General features: G+C 44.4%; 1 protein-coding gene across 2 annotated transcripts in view; it reads right to left on the reverse strand.

Annotated features, from left to right (window-relative positions):
- Nucleotides 1-571: 571 nt before the first annotated feature.
- The window catches only part of ENTPD3 (ectonucleoside triphosphate diphosphohydrolase 3), a 28,388-nt gene continuing 4,997 nt past the window's right edge, over nt 572-23,962 (reverse strand). For both annotated transcript variants that reach the window (XM_033133231.1, XM_033133232.1), the window contains exons 4-11: nt 18,408-18,525; nt 11,466-11,616; nt 9,165-9,324; nt 7,895-8,128; nt 5,162-5,434; nt 4,880-4,990; nt 4,313-4,441; nt 572-1,901 (exon numbers count right to left, since the gene is read on the reverse strand). In XM_033133231.1, the coding sequence (XP_032989122.1) occupies nt 1,665-1,901; nt 4,313-4,441; nt 4,880-4,990; nt 5,162-5,434; nt 7,895-8,128; nt 9,165-9,324; nt 11,466-11,616; nt 18,408-18,525 (1,413 nt within the window). In that variant the 3' untranslated portion in view covers nt 572-1,664. The remainder of the gene's footprint in view (nt 1,902-4,312; nt 4,442-4,879; nt 4,991-5,161; nt 5,435-7,894; nt 8,129-9,164; nt 9,325-11,465; nt 11,617-18,407; nt 18,526-23,962) is intronic.

Genomic DNA, 23,962 nt, shown 5'->3' on the forward strand with positions numbered 1-23,962 from the left:
GTAGTCCAGGAGATAGACTGTAGTGTGTGTGTGTGTGTGTGTGTGTGTGTGTGTGTGTGTGTGTGTGTGATTAAGGAAAGCTCTGTGGAAGTAGAGCTAGAAATGGGCCTTCACGTTCCAACCAACTGAGCCACCAGGCTGCCCCCAAGAAATGGGCCTTCAGAAAGATGCATTATTTGGATAGATGGGTGGATGACCCACAGTCTAGAAAGGGAGAACTGTGTGAGAAAAGGTGCATTTTGGGATGGAAGCAGCTATTCTGGGTGGGAATCAGATCTGAGTGGCAGGGTTTAGTCTCACAGAAGCTTTGAATGTCAAATAAGGTAAAGAAATATTCAACTCAATTATCTCAAGGCACCAAACGTTTATCAAAGCGAAGCCCTTTGAACTCTCTGGAATAAAGGTGATATTCATGCATGATTTTCTTAATTCACTAGGAAAGTTTTCTCAAGAAGATGTTCTGAATTTTTAAAATTTCCTCTCATAAATACCACCTTGGGTCCCTAGCAGAAAGAGTACCACATGCAAGGGAACAAACACCACACTGCAAGTCAAAATAAAATAAGAGTCCTTTATTCTGTCTTCAGCTAACAAAATCTGAAATAACGTTGATTTTTAGTGTGTAGCCGTTGGACTTGCTGGAGTTCTTTCCCATCCCCCTTTGGAGTGAAATGTCCCTGCAGCTTCCTTTTCTTTCCCCAAAGTCAAGATCAATGACTGCTGTGCAGAGAAGCCTACCACCTAGGAAAGTAATTGGTAAGCATATCGTAGAACAGGATGTCTTGCAACAGCATGTACCTGTGAGAACGGTGGGCAGAATGTACACACCATGCTAAGAATGGAAAGACAGCCCTACGCAAAATCCTAGCAAAGGCAAAACGATCGAGAACACAACAGCCTTGCTAGGAGTACATGTTTTATAGAGGACAAGAGCAAGATGAACGGGAGGTGACAGTGATGGTACCACTGGCTGTAATCTAACAACCAGAGCCCTGAGCAAGAATCCTGTTTGGGGAACAGCCAGCAGTTTTCTGGGAAACTTTCTGTGTATCTCTGTCCTTCAGGTTCTGCCTGCACGACAGAAGCCTGACTGTGGCCACTCTCCTTGGGGGTAAAAGGGTCTTCTCCCCCAACTACTGTCTTCCACCAATCTGAGGGAGCTCAGTGGTTATGGGATTGCTAAAGGAAAGTCTTAAAGTTAAGGGTCAAAGGGAGGAAGCCATAAATGAGACAGCTGATGGGGCCAAATGCTTAATGGGCACCCGCCAGCTTCCATACTTGCCAGGGGGAATAGGGCATTTCAGAGGGAGGAAAAACGCAAACCGGGCCCTGAGGTCAACTCTTCAATGTTAACCTGTCGTATCCTCAGCTTCTTCCTCCTCTAGGACACTTGGAATAAAGAGCCTCACCTTGATGGCCTGTCTCTCCTCTGTTCCCCAAGAGGTCAGCAAGTGGGTCGTGGGGTCTCTGGAGGAGCAGTGTGCACAGAACAGCCGAGAGACTCCCCAAGAAGGGCTTTGGCATAAATCAGTATCTGAGAGGCACACGCCTAGGTATTTGACTTCAGTTGTGTTTCCCGAAGATGGGCATTTCTCTTGCATTGTCTGGTGCCACCCAGACTGGATCTGGACAGCCCTCGGGCCCCAGGAGCTGCTTTGCAAGGCTCAGTCAGAATCCACTGTGTGGTCCAGGGTATGCCGGGAGCGCCTCAGGTTCCTGGATGACACACATAGGTACACAAGAAACGCCAGACACAGCAAGGCCATTCCCGCGAAGAAGGCGAGGGTGCCTATAAAGGTAGGTGGCTTCATGGGCAGGCGGATCAGGGGAATTTCTGCTGGGATCTGGTTGGTCAGGCTGAGCATGTAGCCAAGAGACCAGGCTATGCTGCTATTTTCCACCTGTGGAGTAGAGGAGATGGCTCAGTTCTCAGGACAGGGCTGAGGTGTCGGTTATATGCCCGGGGCACACCACTGTCATTCTCGTGAAACACCTATAGGAAACTGTGCCCTAAGGAGGTCAAACAACTTGCCCAGGTTCAGACACTGCAGAGACTGGGCTAGAATCGAGGTCACTGGGACCCAAAGGCTTGAGAGCTCCACCTCCAGCGCTGCAGATCAAAATCAGAAGAAGAATCCTCACAACCTCGCCAGAGCCAAGTGTGAAGAGGGCAGTTAATAACAGTGAACATCTTTCTCTTGTCTTGGCTAACGAGGGGAATGAGTGCTTTACCGAATCCAGGACCAGTTTCTAAAAAAAGGGCTCAGTCCAAATGGGAAAAAGATTGTCAATTTCTTCTGGTTGAGTCGTCCATTTTTGTTTACGTGTTTTTAGATGTACAGATGTTTTGAATTTGCAATCTTTATAATGCATTGACCTTTTAATGATTATGTTGTAATCCTCTCTATCTTGAATGATGCTCTTTATCTTAAAGACTATTTTGTCACATATTAAATAGCTACACCACTTTTCTTTTGGGTGATGTTTGCCTGATAGTTCAAAATTTGTTTTTAACTTTCAATCTTTCCAGGTCCTTATGCATAAATCCTAAGTGTTTCTTTAAAGTGTTTCTCTTAGGAACAATATATACTTCATTTTTAAAAATTCAATCTGAGAATGTCTGTCTTCTAACTGGTAGGTTGAGTCCATTTATGATTATTGTGATTATTGATATATTTGGACTTCTTCCTAATCTCTTAGTTTTAAATTTGCAATTAATGTTATTTTCTTATGTTTATATTTTTTACTTTCTCACCTTGAAATCATATATATACAGAGGATGTCAAAAAAAATACACACATTTTAAGAAAGGAAAAAAAACTGTATTAATATTGTAATACTCAACATATACCGATAACAAAAGATGAATACAAGTCATGTTTGACTTCTGCAATTACAAGAGGTGCTCAAAGTGGTTACCATCAGAGTAATTTTAACACAGTTTTTTCCTTTCTTAAAATGTATATACATTTTTTTGTCACCCTCTGTATATATGGTCCCATTTACAAAATGAACATTTTAGGCCACTCTTACATCCCTGTATACTATGGCCTTCTACCCTATCCCTTCATAGTAGATATTAACTATACTTGAATTCTGGGTTGTTATGGATGAATTCTTTTCTTTGTCTTAGTTTTCTTTTTTAATATAATTTTTAAGCCACAACATTATTTACTTTTACTTTCTATATTTTTAGAACATATCCTGGATTTATTTCTCTTCTTATTTGATTACCTCCTCCAAAAATATTTTTTGATGTAAGTCTCTGTTTGGCAAATCTTCTGAAATCTTTTATGCCCTCATAGTTGAGTACGAATTTGGCTGGATGTAAAATTCTTTATGAATAAAGGAAAGGAAACTCGAAACCTAGAATTCTGTATCCATCCAAGCTGGTATTCAACGGAAAGTCATTCTCCGGTCTCATAATGTACTCTCCTGTAATTAGATTCATTAGAAGCAAAGCCTAGAGAGTACATGCTACCAATAGTCCTTATATGTCTCCAGACATCCTTATTTTGTATAGATGATTTAATTTTATTTATGTAAAAGTAGATAGTCACTGGCCTCATATCAGATGTTGATTGGTTTAATCTAATTATTGCCAAAGCTAATAGTGAACACACTGACGCCAGACATACTTCAGGCTTTACACCAGCTAGTCCTGAAATGAGAAAACCCTCCCAGAACCCAGGGAACATAGTGTTGGATGAACTCAGCAAGGCTGAGTCCTGCCTGAAACAAGGTCCAGTGGCCCCTTCACCAAACAGTCCCCTAGTGACAGCTGTTAGTGCAGCTTTGGACCATTCTGGACACTTGACAGTAAATGTAGTGCCTCAGGCTCATTCCAAGAAAAAACTCGCATTTAATGCTGCTTCTAACTGAATCCCCCATGCTCTGAAGCCTGTATCTCACTCTGACATCTGTGTTAAATGGAGAGCAATTACTTACTACCCGCTTTTTAAAAATTATTATATTTGAAGCTTCTTTTCAGGAGGAGAGGTCTCAAATCCTTAACATATTTATTTATTCATTCAACAAACATTTAGTAAGCATCTTCCACGGTCTCGCCCCTGCGCTGGATGCTGGGAATACAAGGATGATAAAACAAGCCCTGCCCTTGTGGAGCTCACATGGAAGGGTCCAAGGTGAATGCCTCTTCTGCATTCTCCATCATCTCCCAAGAGACAGGCTTCCATTCAGCAAATTTAAATCACCAACACACTTTTAGCTTCTACATTTCTTACACACATACACACACACACACCCTCTATTTTGAGAGGAAGAAGAGAAAACAATTTGTACTCTGACTTACTTCTTTTTTAAAATGTATTTGGGGCCAGGTCTCCTCGGTGAATTTGTACCCACCTACAAGCAAGTGGTAGATATAGTGGGCTGAAAAGCAGTAGGAGCGGGCGTACACCTCCTCAAACTGGGGAAGCAGCTGTGGCAGATGAAAAGGAAATTCAAAACAGGTAAGAGGCAGGCCAGACAGGCATGTTTTAAAATGCACATTTCGGAACACCTTAGATCAACAGTCCTATTTAAGGAAGCTCATCACCCAGAATTTCATAATAAAATTACTATAAAATAATACAATAATATAATATAATATTGAAAACACCCCCATACAGCATCACATAAGAACAAAGTCTAAGTTTATAGAATCCTTAGTACGTGTCAAACACTGTTCTAACCACTGTGCTTGTGGTTATAATATCAATCCATAAAGGGGGTATGAGGTGGGTTTCCTTATACCCCCATTTTTATAGGGGTGAAAGCAGAACAGTATAAAGGCCAAATTTGGAACATACACACATATGAACAAATGGAATATACTCTGTTTTGTACTGATATTGATCCTTTCTCTCTAAATACTGACCTGACTCCAATTCTGTGAGCAGAAATTCCAGGTGTTGGAGTTGAAGTTGTTCAGGGAAAAGCTCCCTGAAAGATTTAAAGCAGTGGCTGTGTAGTAGAATCCTGCAAAAGCCTGTAAGGACGCAACACAAAAGGAAATTTATTCTCAGAACGGGCTATGCCATGGAGGTTTCAGGGTAGGGAATGAGAGACTGAGAAACAGGTCAGCAGAAGAGAAACAGAAAGGTGAGAAATAAATATCCAACAGGGAAAAGAGGAATCAGTCAGTGGTTTTTGCTCTTACCACAAATGACCCTTTAACTTTTGGCTGATAAATCCCATCAAAGCAGCAGACTTCTTGGTCATGGCAAGCTTTGAAGGTAAATAGGGAAGCCACCTTTTCCCTACACAGCGATGGGTCCCCAGTTCCTTCAAAAGTGATGATGTCATCAGAGTTATAAATTCGAGGCCTCAGATCTTCCGTGCACAGGCTGTCGAATATGTGGCCCCCAGGGAAGCTGGTGATATAATTCCGAGGGTAGCAGGGATTGGTGAGATTGGTTCCGGTGGTAGAATTCTGTAGGTACAAGAGTGAGCTGTTAGAAATCACTCTTTTGTAGAGGACCCAATATTTCCCTTTTGCAAATTCTCACAATCTCTACCCTCTACTGCCAAGAGGCAAATGGGAAAAATGCCACTCTTTGTCAGTGTGGACTTGAAGACACCGTCCAGGTTGTCTGGATAACTCCAGTGGTGGTGCAGGGACAGTTAGCCCGCACCAGGCACAATGCTAGGTTCTCGCTCACGTTACCTGGTCGAGCCCTTACGATAGCCTGTGAAGCACGTGTTATGAACTCCATTTTGATAAGAAAACAAGATATGTTTAGATTAATTGACCATTTTGAATAGAATATTATCTATCCACCTAATAAAATAATCCAAAAGGTACAAATAAACAGGAAAATTAATTCTCCCTCCCACCCCCCAGATCCCCTTCCTGGAAGTGACCGCTACTGCCAGTTTTGGGGTATTCTACCAAAGATTTGTACGTACTTTGTGTGTGTGTGTGTACCGTGTTTCCCCGAAAATAAGACCTAGCCGGACCATCAGCTCTAATGCATCTTTTGGAGCAAAAATTAATATAAGACCAGGCATTATATTATATTATATTATATAAGACCCAGTATTATGTTATATTATATTATATGTGGTATTATATTATATTATATTATATTACATTATATTATATTATATAAGACCCGGTCTTATATTAAAATAAGACCGGGTCTTATATTAATTTTTTTTTCTTATATTAATTTTTGCTCCAAAAGATGCATTAGAGCTGATGGTCCGGCTAGGTCTTATTTTCGGGGAAACACGGTACTTCTTGTATGCCTATGCAAATATATTTTCCTTTCTCTTTTTTTACTCGTTCTTTAACACACATATTCCTCAGGGCCAGCCAAATTTAAGAGTTTAGACTTTCTGACCCCCATTCACCCTGGGAAAAGGATGACTTCATCCCCCCTTCTCCTGTCAGAAGTTCAGAAGAGCCCCCCGCCCTCTACCCCCGCCAGGGCCAGAGCTGGAGAAAGGAGCATTAAGCATTGCTAGAGAAAAGAGGATTTTCAGAGCTTCTCTCCAGGAAAGAGGCATGTTAGCTGAAATACTTTAACGAGCAAGTGTGGAGGAGTGGTGGTTATGGAGACCTTGCTAGGGAGAGTTGATCAGGTTCCTTGTGGGGTTTGGTTTGGCTGAGAAGGGTAGACAAGCATATCGGGTGGAAACTGAGTCTCCTGAGCCATGAAGAGTAGCTGAAGGCTGTCTGCAGGTTCTCCAGGAGGAGTGGTGGTTATGGAGACCTTGCTAGGGAGAGTTGATCAGGTTCCTTGTGGGGTTTGGTTTGGCTGAGAAGGGTAGACAAGCATATCGGATGGAAACTGAGTCTCCTGAGCCATGAAGAGTAGCTGAAGGCTGTCTGCAGGTTCTCCAGCTCTGCCCTCCCCAGGCATTGTCAATTTCTCTCGACAATATATGTCACATGCAAGTGTACTGAAGCTCCAGCCTTTCCTGTGAGGCTGGAAGAGATTTATCGGCAATGGGCCAGAACCAGAAGGTCAATTCTTATAACTGGCCCGGCATGACTACTTAGCAAATGCAGGGGTCCGAAGATATGAGTTCTGTCGGTGACACGTTTGTGAGCCAGTCCAGTTTTCCTGCAGGCTGGTGTCTGGGGAATGCTGCTTCCTTCCTCAGTTACCCAGGTAGGTTGGAGGGGTGCGGATAATTCTAATGATCCCGTGTCCACTATGTTCGCAGGCTGGTCCAGCCCTTGTCCCCAGTCCCTGGGTCTGTGGCCTCTGGGTGGCCTCACGTCGCTCTAGGTGGTCAAGGCCCCTCCCCTTCTCGGCCATGGCTGAGATGGACGTCCCCTGAGCACTGGCGTTTGGCTCTGGGGTGTCATCCATGGAGCTAGTACTCTCTGACATACTGCACTAACATCGAGTTTATATTAGTGACAGCCTTACAGCTGATGCCTGAAGCAGCCGTCTGTGCCATGGAACAGTTACCGTGTGAATTACTGACCGCTGGGATGGAATTCGATTGCTCTAAAATCCCACCATATAAAGGGCATCAGGCCTGCCTAATAAAGGCCTATCTACAAGGAGGCTGAGCCTGGGAGAGCTCTGTCCTCTCCCCTGTCAGCGAGCATTTCTCCTGTGGCCACTTCTGTTATTTTGTCTGCACACAGGGGAGTCTGTAAATTCTTGGGCTTATTTAGCTACTGGTTTAAAACAGTTTGTGTCCATAAAGGGACCCCAGGATGTGAATCATTTATAAAACATCTGGAGCTCTGGAATTTCCCTGGACTTCTGATTCAAGTATACTGGAAGTGGTCAACACAACGTGGGGGTGGGAGGCTTGGACCCCCACATGTAAACCGGAAAATGCTGTGGTTTTCATCCATCTTCTAATTGGAAAGGACAGACCCAGAAGGCAAGGCACCAGCTCTCCTCCAAGCCCCCCACTCAGGTACCTGAAGGAGCATTGCCAGAAACCTCTTCTCAGCCTCGTTCCGGCCATAGCACTGGAAACTACGCGTGTAGAGCGTGTACACGTAGCCATAGAGGGACACCTTCGTGATGTCACTGGTGTTCAGCTCCACCTTCTCTCCCACCGCAAAGGATATTTGGGTGGAGGCGCCGCCCAAATCCAGGGCACCGGTCGTCTGCACTCCATTTGGATGCACCCACATATGCCACAGGTCCTTCTGCACAGTGGGAAAAGGAAGCAGGAAAAAGGCCAAAGTCGCCATTTCTGTTTGCCCGGGGCTCTCCACCCAAGCCCCATCTCTTACTGCTAAGAACTAGGACATCTGGGGAGCATTCAGGACCACACCTCTCCATTATGTCAGGGGTGGAGAACTCAAATGCCTATAGGGGCTGGGCAGGCAACATCCATGACTGAAATAGATTAGGTGTAGACAACAGGGAACAGTGGGAGTGCGGCAAACTGGGGAGTGCATGCGCTGCTGCTCACTGTTCCAGCTGGCTGTGGCCATGAATGGAAGTCCACGGTGACCAGCACTTCCAGCTTTTGTGGGGTAAGGGTCAGGAGAAGCTCAAAGTGTGAATTTTTTATGTGAAATTTCTAAAATATTAACTGTTGGCAATGTATTAAAACAATTTAAATATATTTGAGGAGGAACAGAAAAGGTGTTGGGCTGGATATGGGATGGGTAGCCTCCGTTTATGCCCTTTGTACCACAGTGATTGTCTCCTAGAGTCAGCTTTTCTCTGCACCAAAGGAGCAGCGAGTGTGGGGTTGGGGTGTAAAGAGACCTGGAGACACAGAATGAGTTGGGAAGCAGACTTCCTGCAGGCTCTGTAAATTCCAGATGGCTGTGGAACAGCTTGGAAAGGTCATTCTCCAGTTGCCCTTCACATGACCCATAGCCCCGTGTTAGATTTTGGTCCCCCCTGCCTCCAATATCTCATTAGGTAGTAAAGTGATGTTATGCCCTCTCCCCTGTGCATTTGGTCCTGTTTACGATCCAAGGTTTTGCCCCAGCTATACGTGTCTCTTCTTAGCTATTGTCTCACAGGTGTTTCCCTCATGCATTACACAACAGGAATGACACAGGACAGATGCTTAGCTATTGTCTCAGAGGTGTTTCCCTCATGCATTACACAATAGGAATGACACAGGACAGATGTCCCTGTTGGCATGCACCTCTGCTTAATCTACTACCCACAAGGGACGGGATAAATAGCAAGATTAAAAACCATGCATTTGTTTTCACACACCTCCAGGAAATTTCCCATTAAATAGTTGGCTGTAATCCATCCATATATCCCTTCCTCTTGCCCAGAAATGATTTGAGCACCCCTAAAATCAAAGGGCTGAAACTTGAAGTAGTTTTGGATGCTTGCAAGGACTTCATTAGCTGTTGTTTCATTTTGCAACCTATGCAAGGCACAGAACACAAAAGGCTGAGTGCCCCGACAACAGAGCCTTAACATAATCTCCCTTAGGTGAAAATATAACCTCCCCCACCCTGCTGGCAGGAACGGCTTTCCAGATGTGTGCAATACACGGCAACCTCTTCTGTAAGCTGAAACCTCCCGGGCAACCGTGATGGCAGGATGCACTGGCTATCTGTCAAACTGCCGAGCAGGAAAACAGCTTCCAGGAAAAATACCACTTGTTCTCTCCTCCCCGACCTGTTCCTGTCCCACTCTCTAGCAACCAGCTAATCAAAAGAGCCTCTTGCTTAATCACTACTGCTCAGCCTCAGCTCAGCAGAGCAAAGGTGATTGGTGCAGGCATAAAAGTGGTGTAAGTAATCTCTTGGAGACATCAATTAAAAGAGCCCCTCATCAGGCCAGAAGGAAGGGGTGCTTAGGAGGAGAGGGGGAAAGGAAGAGGGGTGAGTTTTCCACTGTCCTTGCTTCGCTTTTGGGAGGGCTTCATCCTGAGGGGATATGATGGCTATCATGGCTGTCATTGGTTTGAATCAATCAGTGTGCTGACCCATGGAGGGGTGACAACATCACATTCTCGTGTCACCCATGACATAGTGTTATTACATCATTCATCTGCTGCCATTTTACCCTGTGGAAGAAAGCTTACTTGGGAGATTATTTTCCCTTTCATCACTGGGTTAAGAAAGCCAGGGGCATTGGCTCACTCTTGGTTCAAGAAGAAGAAAGAGTGATGCTCCAAGCAGAAGGCCATTCCCAGTCAACAGCAAATTATCAACACTTGGAAAATAATTCAGTTTTCCTAGTTTTAGCAGTTCTCATCCCAGGTGATTCTCATTGACTTTTTTTTTTTTTAACATTTGACTTTTCTAGCGATAGAAATGTCAGCTGGTTGCTCAGATGAAACAGATCCCCATCAGAAAGTCTTACGAGTAGAAGTTAACATTTGATTTATTCAAATAGAACATTCATTCACTTCTTTCCCAAGCGGCTATAAATTACAGAGCCTTTTTAATTATTTCTCACTCAGAGAGGCCTGGGGAAGAAAAAAGCAACTAAGGAAAAGCTGGGTTCTTTGTTTCCGTAGGAAAGAAAGGGCAGAAGGAAGGACTTTCTGTATCATTTCTATTTCACTTAAAGTCGGTAATTTTGAAACACGCTGCAGATTCCAAGCGTGAGCAAAGAAATCCAACTTTCTTCCATATTCCACTTGGTCAACCAGGACATAGGAACAGGAACAAGCACAGGAAAACTGCAAGGAAAGGGCCCAATCCAGCTGATGTGCTTCGTGATTTCTTTGTGACGATCATGTAAAAGTGGCCGTTTGTTTGTTCCTTTGTGTTTTCTTCATGCCCACGCATATAATTTGACATTACTGGGATCACTGACAAAATGGTTTTGAAGCAGAAGGAGTGTGTCATCTTTTCAGGATAAAGCCTTATTTTTAAAGTTGGAAGCAGCCTCTACCCTAGGTAGATTTAAGTCTGATGTGTTTTTTTAAACTTTTTTTTTTTTAATTTCAAGGTCAAGAAACTATTATAATAGGGAAAAAAAGGAAGAGAAAGGGCATTTGAAAACAATGCAACTGAGCTAAAAGTCATGGCTGGAAATTTAGAAGGAGCTGCTTACTTGAGTGAAACGAGATACTGGTTTCACAATGACTCCACAGGCTTTGACTGGGGTGAGGTGCAGAGACTCCATTATTTTAAAGCAGATTCCAGTGACATTTTGTACATGAATCCAAGCTACATAGCTATGGGTTTCACGTAGTAGAGCTGGTTGCACGTCGGTGTCGAAATACCAGGTGTCGAAACACCAGGTGTCAAAAACAGTTTCTACCTTTCTAAAAACCTAGGGGTACATCCCATGAACAGATTTCATGTTCCTCTTTTTTTCAGAGTTCTCAGTAAAATCACCAAGGGCAAGGGAATCAATTGTAGAACTGTTTCTTCCTGGGTATTAAAGACTAAAAGTTTCCCAACTTTTAAAGCTTAAGTTTATGGCAGAATATGGGCTTCTTTCTTTCGGATTTGTTCCCAGAAATAGACTTACATTCTTGGCAAGGTTTAACACAGTCTTGGCTATTTCGGGGAAATGGTTCCTTTGTGCCATTCCAGCCCTTACCTCAGCAAACGCATCCCAGCCGTGGCCCCCAGGTACATGCGGGTGGATCTATGGAGGTGGGCTGGAATCTGCTCCTTGACTTTTTGCATGCAATCCTCGAAGGCTTTGGGGGCATCTTGGGGATTTTTCCCATAGCTGGAGATCCCAGAGCCTGAAGAGCAAGCAGTTAGCGCTTCTTAGCATCCCCGGGAACCAACAAGAGCAGTACAACGTTCAAACAAGAAACAGATCGACTTTGGAAATTAGTGGGTTTTAATAGGGAGTTGAAAACAGGTGGGTATGCTATGGCCCATAGGGTCACAGAGAAGAGTCAACTCCAAAAACACGGAAGGAAGGATTTACAAAGGCGAATAAAAGGAGCCAGGACCTGCTTAAAAAAAGTTCTCACTATGGAAGTTTCAAATATAAGTAAAAGTAGGGCAAGTAATACATGTAAGGAACCTGTCTCCCTGCTTCAACAATGGTCATCTCTTACTTCCTCTGCACTCTCTCCCCTTCTCTCCTCAAAAGCAAACTGCAGACACGGTGTCATTTCATTCTATAAATATTTCAGTATGTATCACTAAAATACAAGAATTCTTTTAAAGAGACATAACCACAGTCCCATTATTATACCTATAAAAATTAAAAATAACCCCTTAGGATAATCAGATATCTAGTTAAGGTTCATATTTCCTCCATAGTCATATTTTTCTCTCCGTCCTCCTCCCCCACCTCTCTCTTTCTATTTAGTTTGCTTGAATTAGGGTCCGATAAATTCCACCTATTGCAATTGGTTGGTATGTCTCTTAAGTTCCTTGTAATCTACAGGTTCTGCCCTCCCTTTCTATCTATTTTTCTTTGTAATTAAAAAAAAAAAGTTTCCTCATACCATGTTTCCCTGAAAATAAGACCTAGCTGGACGATCAGCTCTAATGCATCTTTTGGAGCAAAAATTCATATAAGAACCAATATTATATTATATATTATATTATATTACATATTATATTAAGACCCAGTCTTATTTTAATATAATTTTAATATAAGACTGGGTCTTATATTAATTTTTGCTCCAAAAGATGCATTAGAACTGATGGTCCGGCTAGGTCTTATTTTCGGGGAAACACGGTAGTTTAATTTGTCCTGTAGAGTTCCCACAGCCTAGAGTTTGCTGGATGAATCACCATGGCTCATTTAACAAGTTATTTGGTCCTGGTTTTTCCTATAAATTAATAACCAAATGCAGAGGCTTAATTAGATTTGAACTATTAGATTTGAACTATTTCAGAAACCATTTTGTAGGGATTAGTGTGCACTGCTAAAAAGAAACACAAGTGTCTGGTTGTTTCTGTTTTGGTGCAGACATTAATGATCACTGCTGAGATCCAGTAGTCCATTAGGGTTCATAAAAGGGTGATATTTTATGTACACCATTCTTGCTTCATTTTTTACCTCATATGCTTTTATGAGAGAAAAACTTCCCTATTATTGACTATTTGGTTACCCTACAGGACAGTTTGTACAGAAGGCAAGATACGTGCTTGATTCTTTTCCTTCATTTATCAGCTTAAAAACTATGGATTGCCTCTCCAAAATCTTCCTAATTTAACCAGTGAGGGATTTTGTTTGCTTTGTATCTTTAGGAATATGTAACTTTAACGATATATTTGATGTGTTTAAATTCATTGCAGTTATTTTGCTTATTGAGGTCCCATCTTTGGCTAGTTGGGGGGTCCGTTCAATTGGCCCTTGTGTCCTTTTGATATGATCCCAGAAACCTTTGAGAGCTCTTTGCTTTCTGTAAGATACGATGTACCAGGGACCTTACACACTTTCTGCCCTAGATCTGGACTCAGCCATTTCTCCAAGGAGTCGTGGTTTCTGGTCAGTAATGGTATTTAGCGTCCAAAACTGGGAAGCTAGGGTGCTCCCTGTAAGCTTTTTCAGAGGACAGACCAAGGGAAAACTTTATTTCAAGAAAAAAATACATCATGAATTCTTACTGGTACTTCTAATTCAAAACTATAGATTTTGACTTAAATTCTTTGATCTTGTATCTTTACCTTCTTCCCTATGCTAAAATCCCTATTTGCGGGCACTCCAACTGAATACCTTATTTGCTTTATTTCACACCCAACAGTCTCAGCACGACAATTACCAGCTCTACCACCGACTATATAATTGTTGAAAACAGTTGAAGATTTTTTTTTTAAGTTCTTTTTGTTCTTATGGTCTATCCCATTAGGCATATACAGTGTCCAGAAATAAATCTTTCTTGGAATACATACATGCTAATTTGTCTGCATATTGTCTGCAGCTGCTTTCATGCTAAAGTGGCAGAGGTAAATATTTATGACAGAGATCATATGGCCAATAAGTAAAACATATTTATCATCCAGCTCTTTACAGAAAAAATTTGCTAGCCCCTGACTTAGATGATTTATAGGCATTTCCAACTTACCGTGTCTAAAACCAAATTCCTTAATCCCTTGCCATGCCCCCAGTGGACTCCCCTCCCAGTGCTCCCACGCTCAGGAAATGCTGCCGTCACATCACACACACTGTGACCCCAAGCAGAAGTGATGTGCAGGCACCATCAACCTACCTGCCTCACATTGCCTCAGTCATGACATCTTGTTGGCTCTGTTTTCAAAATACCTCTCAGATCTGAGCACTTCCCAGAACCATTCGAGATCAGAGTTTCTTAACCTTGGCACTACTGACATTTTGGGCCAGAGGACCATTCTTTGCGGTCCTGTGTGTGGTGCGACACTTAGCTGCATCCCTGTCCTCTACCACTAGATGCCAGCAGCACCACCAACCCCAGTCGTGACAGTCAAACATGTCCAATCCGGAGCAAATAAAATATATTCTGCTAGAGCTGGACTCTGGATAGGGATCGGTTAGGAGAGTCGCTAGAATGTCGACATTTGGAATATCTGAGCATGTCACCGGGGGGTCTTTTTGCATAAGGTCCCTTAAGCCTTGTAGTTGGAAAAGAAAGCTTATAGGCTCATGAGATACTGGTATTCCCAACCCCAAGAACAGAGAGTTAAAACTGCTATTGCAATCTGGGGACAAAGGATTGGGCAGACGGCACAAATGGGTGGGATAGAAGTATGAAATACGTGCCTGAGCAGAGGATGCTTTCACCACTGCAGTGGCCTGGTCCCTGGAGCAACTCTTAAAGCTATTTCAGTGGAGGAGATGGCTAAGCTGAGGCTCCAGTGAGTTCAAAACATTTTAAGCACTGATTTAAAGGGAAAACATGCATGTCCCTTATGGGAGAAGGCAGCAGCGGGCATGAGCATTGCACACTGCAAAAGAGAGGAGCGACAACAGGAACCAGTCCTCTCCAGGGAATGGCCAGAGCTACAGACACCAGCCCAGGGGCCAGCAGGAAAGACAGCATCCAGTGAACTCACAGAAAAGATTAGCACCAAGGACCGCTACTCACCAGGGACCCCCTGAGAAATACATTTCTGAGGGCCTAGCCATTCAGGAAACACTGCTGGACAAGCGAGCCTTCACCACCCCCTCCAACTAAGACAGGGGCGTCCTGGGGAAATGTGCAATTGAGAAACCAGAAACCCAAATTATCCTTGTACAAGCAACATGTCTTCAAAGGGATGACACTTACCAAACTTTAACTCTATAATTAAGGCTTTAGTTTGTGGTCTTTTGGTCATTCAGAGTATATTTGGATCCCCAAGGCTACTGTGATCAAAGGAGGGAAGGTCCATTTATGGATGCGGTGTGGGTTCCATGACCCTGCCCGTCCCCTAAATCACATGCTGGGTGGGCCAAGGGCGCCTGCCCCTGAGAGACTGCCTGTCCTCCCCATGAAAGTCCCATCGGTCCCTACAGTCAGAGCGCCATCAGGACTGACTTGGCTGAATTGCTTTCCCGAGTCTAAATAGAGCTCGTAACTATGGGACAGAGTAACCTTTTGGCAGGAATATCCACCAGGAGCTCTAAAGTGTGGGGCCCTATGAATAACAATAACTAACACTTATAGAGCACTTACTGTATGCCAGGCATTTGCTACCTGCTTTACATATATTGTCACTTAACCTAATCTTCAAATCATTCTTATGGGGGAGGTATTACTATTAATGTGCTTTGTATTTTAGAGATGAGGGGATCAAGACTCAGAGCGGTGAGACAATTTCCAGAGCTCACACAGTAGGGGTAAGGTGACTCACTCTCCCACACCATCCTCTCTTTTCTTGAAATGGGAGTGTCTCTTTTCTAAACAAGAATCCTGCTTGGAGGTGAGGAAATGGCTCAGAAGTTAGGAGAACAGAGATGGAGTCTCAGGCTGAAGTCACAGCAAGGCTACTGCTGCCTGTGTCTTGTGACAACAACGCAAGTGATACTTAGAAAAATCCCCGTCTCCTGCTGTGATGAGCCCAGAGAGGTGCCACGCAGATGCCCTTCAAATAAAGACTTATTGTCCCAGCTATCAGCAACTTGAGGGTTTGCCGCAACTACAGAGAGCTGCCCTGCTCAATGTCTTGCTCTTCCCAGGATGACAACATCCAATGACTGAAGGTGACAGAGGTATCACAGCCCAGCCCCTTCGGGCTATCTCAACCCAATGAAGCAGAACCCTGATTGGCTGAAACTTTGTCAGGCCTGCATTGCAGTTTAACATCTCCTTCTGTCCAATCCTTCCTCTTCTTCTCTCCTCCCACAGGTGTGGATCTCTAGTAACTACCTTGAATCCCAAACTGTCTCAACATCTTCTAGAAAAGCTAATCTGTGATACCTGTGCACTAGGGTAGGTGAGCTCTAGCCCGCCCTCCATGGGGAGGCAGGTGATCAGAACTCACCCTGGCCGTCCACAGGAGACCCCTGGGAAAAGCTAATTCTGCTTCTCAACTTTTTCAATGCCATGACCTCCCAGAACTTATAATATTTAGGCAGCTCATTGAGAGAAATGAAGGAGCTGCTTGGGGCTGGGAGGACTAGTCAGGAGTCTGTAACCTGTTGTCTTGTGGGTACGCCTGTAACCCACTCAGGATACACTGGCTGGGAAGCTCCAGGCCAACTCAAAGATCATAATGTTCTGAAGACACTGGCTTTTATTAGTTTTATTAAAGCACAGTTGGCATACAATACTATATTAGTTTTAGGTGTATAACATAGTGATTCAACATTTATAGATCTTAAGATATGATCACTATACTAAAGTCTAGTAACCATCTATCACCGTACAAAGTTATCGTACGACTATTGACTATATAAAGAGACTGACTTTAAAAAAAGCTCACACATACACACACTCACTAACTTGATTATGCAGACTAAAGACTTCACTGTAAAAGGCAAAATTATAAAACTTTTGATAGAAGAATATCTTTACGAGCACAGGATAAGAAAGAATTTCTTGAATAAAATATACAAAAGAGCAAACCATCAAGGAGATTGACAATTGCACTTACATAAAAATTAAGAATTTCTATTCATCAAAAGATATCATGAAAAGACTAAAAAGACAAACCATAAACTGTGCAAGGACAGTAGCAACAATATAATATTAACACCAGAAGGGCATTCATATTCAGATTATCTACAAAGAATTCCAACGAACAAGAAAAAATCAAGCAACTCAGTAGAAAAATGAGCAACACACAGGGACATATATTTCACAGAAAGCAGAGATGGTCATAAATATACGAAAAGATACTCCACCTTATTAATTGCCAGGGAAATACAAATGTCCATTAACAGGAAAAATGAATGAGACACTCTTACTCATATCAACATAGAGGAATCTTAAAACCCAAAGGTAGGGAGCAAAGCAAATTACAGGTGAATAAATGTTTGATTCCATTTATAGAAATATGTATTTGATTCCATTTTCAAAAGCCGGAGAAACTAAATACATAAGGACAAAACTATAAAGAAGAACAAGGAAACAGTTAATAAAATTCAGGCTATGTTGTGGGCGAGACAGGGAGTTGCCTGGAGGGTCGTTAATGGTAAAAGTGCTGATAAGATCGATTAGGTTGGTGCAAAAGTAATTGCAGTTTTCGCAATTTTTAACCTTTCAAACTGCAATTACTTCTGCGTCAAGCTAATGTTTCAGGGGTTGGCAGCTCATGGGCCAAATCTGGTTCACTACCTTTTCTTGTACCACCTGTGAGATAAGTCAGTTTTTACATTTTAAAATGGTGGGAGGAGGAATTAAAGGAATAGCATCTTGTGACTTGTGAGAATTATATAAAATTCAAAATGTCAGGGTCCATAAGTAAAGCTTTACTGGAACAGAGCCACGCCTATCTGTTGATATGTTGTCCATCTCCCTCCAGCCTATCTCTCCCCCACCTACATATACCTGTTTCCAGGAGCCTCTCATGTTTCCACATGTTTTATGAGCAGAGATACTGACTGCCTTTGTTCTGGATTATCTTCTCAAGGTGAACAGGCTCAGAAGACAGAAATAGGTTTCACCCCAGAGCAAAGGGCAGGTATGCTCAGTGCCCTTTATAAATGTTTCAGATTCCCTAATCTCTGGTTTCTCTTCCGTAATACAGCCCACTGTGCGAGCAGGTACTATCTGGCCCTTTTTACTTCATCCTGTGCAAATTGGGGCTCAGAAAAGCAGAAGAACATGCTGATCCTCTGGCTACTTCTACTGCTGTGCATCATAAATGGTCCTTCATTTCTGACCCACTAGTCTGTGTCTTCTACCAGCATCCAGGAGAGAGGGGCAGGATAAAATCTTAGATCATACACAGTTCTTGACACATACACACACCCCCACAGCAAGTTCTACAGATGAGAAAACTGAGGCCCAGAGAAGGGAAGTGACTGGCCCACGGTGCACTGATAGCATAAGATCTCATATTTTCTACCCAGTCCAGGCAGCTTCTCGGGAGGCCTCTAGGCCTCCAAAGAACATTAGGATGCTACCTGGCTTCCCTTTGGGCCTCCCAGACTCACTCTGGGCCTTACCTTTCACGTTACATTTGCAGGTTTGGCTGACCACTCCAGTATTATTCTCCTTCTCCGCTGGCCACTGGTATACGTAGACTGTCGTCCTGGAAGAGCCGGCATCGAGCACGATTCCATACTGAATACAAGGGAGAAAGGGAGAGTCAGAAATGGGCGGGGCCTCTCGGAGGACTCCTTTCCCCATGGACCACTGAGAACACCAAGTACTCTCAAGAGCTTAATCCACACTGCTGCACTTAGGTCGGGGCTGACCAAGAAGAAAAAGCTATTTCCTCCAAACCAACGCTTTCTCCTTGGGCTGTGGGGGGTGGGGTAAGATGGATCAGGGGTTCTAGGGCATGGTTCTCAGCCTTGGCCACAAATTAGAATCACCTGGGGAACTTCGGAAACTCCCAATGCCAAGGCTGCACCCCAGATCCATTCAACCAGGATCTCTGCGAGTGGACTCAGGCATCAATGGTTTTCAAAGCTCTCTTGGTGATTCCAATATGCAGCCAAGGGTGAAGATTAATTCTCCAAAGATCTTGCATACAAAGACAGGTCCCCTGATCCCCCCTCATCCAGACCACTGAGGTGGGGGTACAGAAGCCACCTGGGTCTCAGAAGGGAAATGAATAATCAGTCACCTGCCGCCCTCTATTCTCCAAACTTCCAGGCCTATCAGCCTTGGACTAAACAACCAAAACGAAACTATAGGTAAGAAGTGCTCACACGGGAGAGAAACATTAATATCTGCATCAGCTCTCAGAATTAAAGCATTCATAATTAAGGAGGGGAAACCCCAAATACAAACTAATGCTGACATGTGGTCCTGCTTTGGTAACAGATGGACAGAAGAGTGTTGCCAGGGCAATGATGGGACTGGCTGTGCACAGCAGAGTAGCCTGGGAGAATCCCAGACCATCTCGCCCAGCTGGAGGCAGGTACCAGGGAGCTTCACCTGAAGGTGTCGCCCAGCCCAGGCGCTGGACCAAGCCTCACCAGGGGACAGTATGTGTTAGGAGCCAGTGGGGATTGGAATGTGTAATGCTGGCCCAGGTCAGCATCCAGTCGGTCCAGGGCATCAGAGGATTCTACGCGACGGCGTGGGTCAGCCTAGCTTGTCCCAGGGAGAAAGATAAAGTCGGGTTCTGGAAGCAGGCTGACTTGGATGATGGATTCTTGAATTTACGACCCTGGGTAAGAGGCCTAACCTCTCTGGGTTCCCTCATCCTTAGACAACTTCCTTTGAGACGTAAAGAGGAGACCATATGCCTCATACTTAGTGGCTGCTCAATAAATACAGGCTATTATCATATACAGAAAAATCAGTAAAGCAAAATAAACAAAATCACAAAGCAAGAAAAAAAGAAAAGTAAATAATAACCCCTCAAATCTACTGTTTTCACACCTATTATATATCTTTTCTAACGGTCTTCTATGCATACAGCTATATGTAAACATACGTGTTAGACATGTTTTTAAATCAACACAGGACCACGCTGTACATAGCTTTTCCAATGCTTTTTTCATACTTAAAATGACATCACGAGCATCTCTCCCTACCAGTAAAAATAGTCTGATATCACCATTTTCAACACATTCATCACATCTACTGTGAGATGTACAATAATTTATTTCATCAGCTTCCTGATTCTAGACATTTAGGAGGTTCCAACTTTCTACTATCACAAGTTCTTGCTTCATTTGAAATGGACCCAAATAAAACAAAATGTTGCTCCAGCTCCTGAATCGCAGCTTCTCCATTATATGAGATAGAACATCCTGTGTTCATTGGTATTTGAACTTGGACAGCCTCTTAATCCCAGCCCTCCAGTCTGATAAATGTTGGTCGGGATCCCGACACAACACCTCCCCTGGCGAATAAGGGAGGCATTGTTCACAATCCATTCCAGGCAAAGGCTCGCTGTGAGATTAAAGTACAGGCGGAAACTGAAGGCAAGAAGGAACCCAGGCATCAAGAGGTCTGAGCCACCACATCAGCCCCTGGCTTTTTATCCTCCCTCCAGCTACCGACCTGATCGGCACCCCTCCATGGGCCCCTCCATGCCTACTCATGACCCATGAAACAGGAAGAGGGAGACTAAGAGGACAACAACTCCAGAGGGTACCTGCCTTTCCCCAAATCTTTATCCCAATTCTACACAAAGCATGCATTCTCCCTGTGTATGAAGCCTTGGGCTGCTGGGTCAAGGTCAGAAAGAAAGAAGAATGTCCATTCTCATTTGTGTCTCCGGCTGGGGTGCAGCTCTCACCAGGGTGGGAGGCAGCCAGAGACTCTGCTCTATGAGCCTGGAGAGGTGGCAGCCCGCAGGGCACCTGATGATGTGCTGACAGGGGCCAGCTGTGAGGCCCAACGCCACCTCCGCCACCATTCACTGACGTTTGCAGAAGTGGACAAATGGGTTTTTAACCAGTTTTCAGAGCTGTTTGCCTAGAACAGTGGAATTCAATGTGGTTCCGTGGAGGGACAGGGAGGGGAGAGTGAATTTCATTCAGTCCCGCTAGGTGGGTGGCCTGCGGGGTCTCAGCTCCCGCTGCCCGCACAGGAACGCAGGATACGGAGAGGCCAAACAGGAACAGCCACGGAGCCGTGGATGGGGGTTCATACACTATAGTCTCGCTGGGGCTGGGTTGGAGATACAGGAAGCAGGCTCCACGCGATGCGCAATCCGCCGTCCACTTCTCTGCCAACCAACAAGCCCCCTAGCGTAGCCACGGCAGTTATATCAGTGGCCAATGGCCAACTAGTCACAGCTGATGGTCATCTACTACCCGAGCCAGCACCTTTCCACGTGAGGTCGAGAGCCTGGAAACTGCTCTCTGGGACTCTGTCCCCACAGTGGGTGATGTTGGGATGAGAAGCAGTAAGTAACCCTCTGCCTAACACAGTGTCGGAAAAAAAACATGGCTCGAATATGGAACTGAAGACACATTCAGAGGGCTAACCAAAAGTAAACAGTCTTCCATCTGAACCCCGTGGTCCAAAACTTAAGGACTGTGTGAGCTTCTGACAAAAGCAAAGGTCCTAAGATCAGCTTTCTTAGATTTGTTTATCATCATCATCATCATCACTATTACTATAATAGTAGTAGTAGTAATAAACATTTATTGAGTACTTATACTATACCAGGCATTGCACAAAGTGCTGTAGTATTATTGTACTTATAAAGCAGATGTTGTCATCATCCCCACTTGACAGATGAGGAAACTGAGGTTCATAGCTGCCCATGTCACAGACCTGGGATCAAGCCTGGGTCTAACAGGCTCTCAAACCTGTACTCATAGTCCCTGTGCTTTCACTGAGTTCCAAGGAAACCAAGTCTAACGGGGTGATTGTTTAGTAAATAAGGTGCCTGAGATGGTCTGCAGACTTTGTTCAGACAAAAAGTCTCTGGAAAACAAACTCTTAGTTAAGTGGTGTGCAGATCTGGCTGGAGAGGAAGTGGACCAACTTGAATAAGGAGCCCCCTGGAAAGAAAAAACCAATTATCCAACACTTGCTCTTCAATGGGGGAGCCCAGAGTGAGCCACACGGCACCAGAGATCCAGGCCGATGATGCAGATTTGACGAAGGTTAGAAGGGAATGGTTTCAACACGTGCTGGCCCAGTGGTCCTGCTTTGGAGAGTAATGGCCAAGCATGGGAGAGTTTCCCAACATGGGGAACCAATGTGAGCCGAACAGGTCACAGCAGAAAAACCTGGCCCCTGAAACCCCGAGACAATGCAGGCCCCTCTGCAACAGTGATATCGTGTGGCTTCAAGAGGCAATGGCAGTGGGGTATTCATCATATTGAACTGAGAAACTCCTGGGCTTCTGGACTATTACTGATTGAAGGTGGGGACGGTGGGGCCTAAGGAGGAAGATATTGGACTTAGTGATAAAAACGCAGGTGGGAGCCTGAGTGAAAAATAAAAGTGATGCCATCTTATTTACTCTTCAAGCTGGTAGAGCAGGTCAGACCGGTAACAATGAAAAAGGGACAGGGGACATTTCAACCCTTGACTAAGTTTTAATAGTTCTGCTCTCAAACTCAAATAAACCAAGGTCAGGTAAGCCGAAGATGGAATTAATTGCCAGATATCATGACCTTCCATGAGAGTCTTCAGGAACATTCCAGGACCCTCCCCCCCCCCAAAAAAAAATAGGCCATTGTGGAGCTGGTCCCTCGTAGCCAACTGTCAGGTGCACACAAAGCAAAACAGGGCTCATGGTATGAAAACTAACATGGCAATGAAAAAGCCCTCATATTCATTCAACTTCACCCCCAAAACCGCCCTCCCCCCCTTAGCACACACTGCAAAAGGAAAGAGGTCTCAACACCCTGAGAAAAGCTGCATGTGGAGTGTTCTCTTCCAAGGCTATCATTCTGTTCGTAGTTCAGCTGGTCCCGAACATCTGTTATTTCTCACATGTAATCCACCCAATTAGACAGATTGGGCCTTCTGAGCCAATATTCCAATGTTATACAACTTCCTGTCCCCCACAACTGTGACCGGGGCCTGACAGCAAGATTCTGAAGAGATTAAAAATCCCCTCTTTGAACTGTCTGCTAATTAGTAATGGTGTGTCTTCTGGTCCTTCCAACCTCTTGCTTAATTAAGGCCAATGTTCTCTGCTCTCTTTTCTCCCTGCTATGCCAGTTCTGCTCTTTTCAATCTGTAGAACCGTGGGAAGCTATTTGCTCTTTGTGTTTTTCTGTTCCCTCGTCCGCAAAATGGGGTGAATAATAATTGTATCCACATGGAACAGTCACGGAGGGCTCCCTGCCCACAACCCCTCAGACCTGACCAGCATCATGTCCCACCATGCACTTCCCACCCCCCTGAACATTTCCTCCAGGGCCTGAGCCAACCTGAGCACACGATATGCCAGAAATACTGGCGAGTCAACGTTCCCCGGGAAGCAGCCTCTCAGCCGATGACTGATGCAAGTTGGTGTGTAAATACGCTCTGGAGTGGGATAGCTGGGAGGCAGATGTTCTCTACGCCCCTTGGTAGAGGACAAGCCTGAGGTGAGTTCTGCACTGACCAGCGTTTGAGGCCCAGGTGCCCACCGTGGTAACCTGCTGGGTAACAGGCACTGCAGAGGCTGCCCACCCTCCTGTCACTTCCCAGCTGAGAAGGGTTTTTACATTTTTAAAGAATCCTAAGACAAAAACAAAAACAAAAGAAGCTATGTGCAACAGAGATTTTAAATGGTCCTCAAAGCCTAAACTATGTGCTATTTAGCCTTTTACAGAGTTTGCTGACCTCTACCCAAAATGCTTGAAGGACTCACTGACTCTCTTCACCTGTCACGTGACAGTCCCTCGTGGGGACTCACCTCCCGTCATCCTTACAGCCGAGGCTCGGGTGATAAATATGATTCTCATCCTACCAGAGATCAGCAAAGAGACCGTTTGGGGATGGACTTACCAAGGGCTGAGAGGGGCCTCTGGAACTGAGCAGCAGGTCCTGAGTACTTTTGGGTGAGCGTGTGGGGGAAGTCAGAGGGATCTTAGCACATTTCTACCCCTAAGGGAAGTAGCACAAATACAGCTGAAGGCGAACT

Source organism: Rhinolophus ferrumequinum, chromosome 17 (genome assembly GCF_004115265.2).
Source record: "Rhinolophus ferrumequinum isolate MPI-CBG mRhiFer1 chromosome 17, mRhiFer1_v1.p, whole genome shotgun sequence".
Lineage (NCBI taxonomy): Eukaryota > Metazoa > Chordata > Mammalia > Chiroptera > Rhinolophidae > Rhinolophus > Rhinolophus ferrumequinum.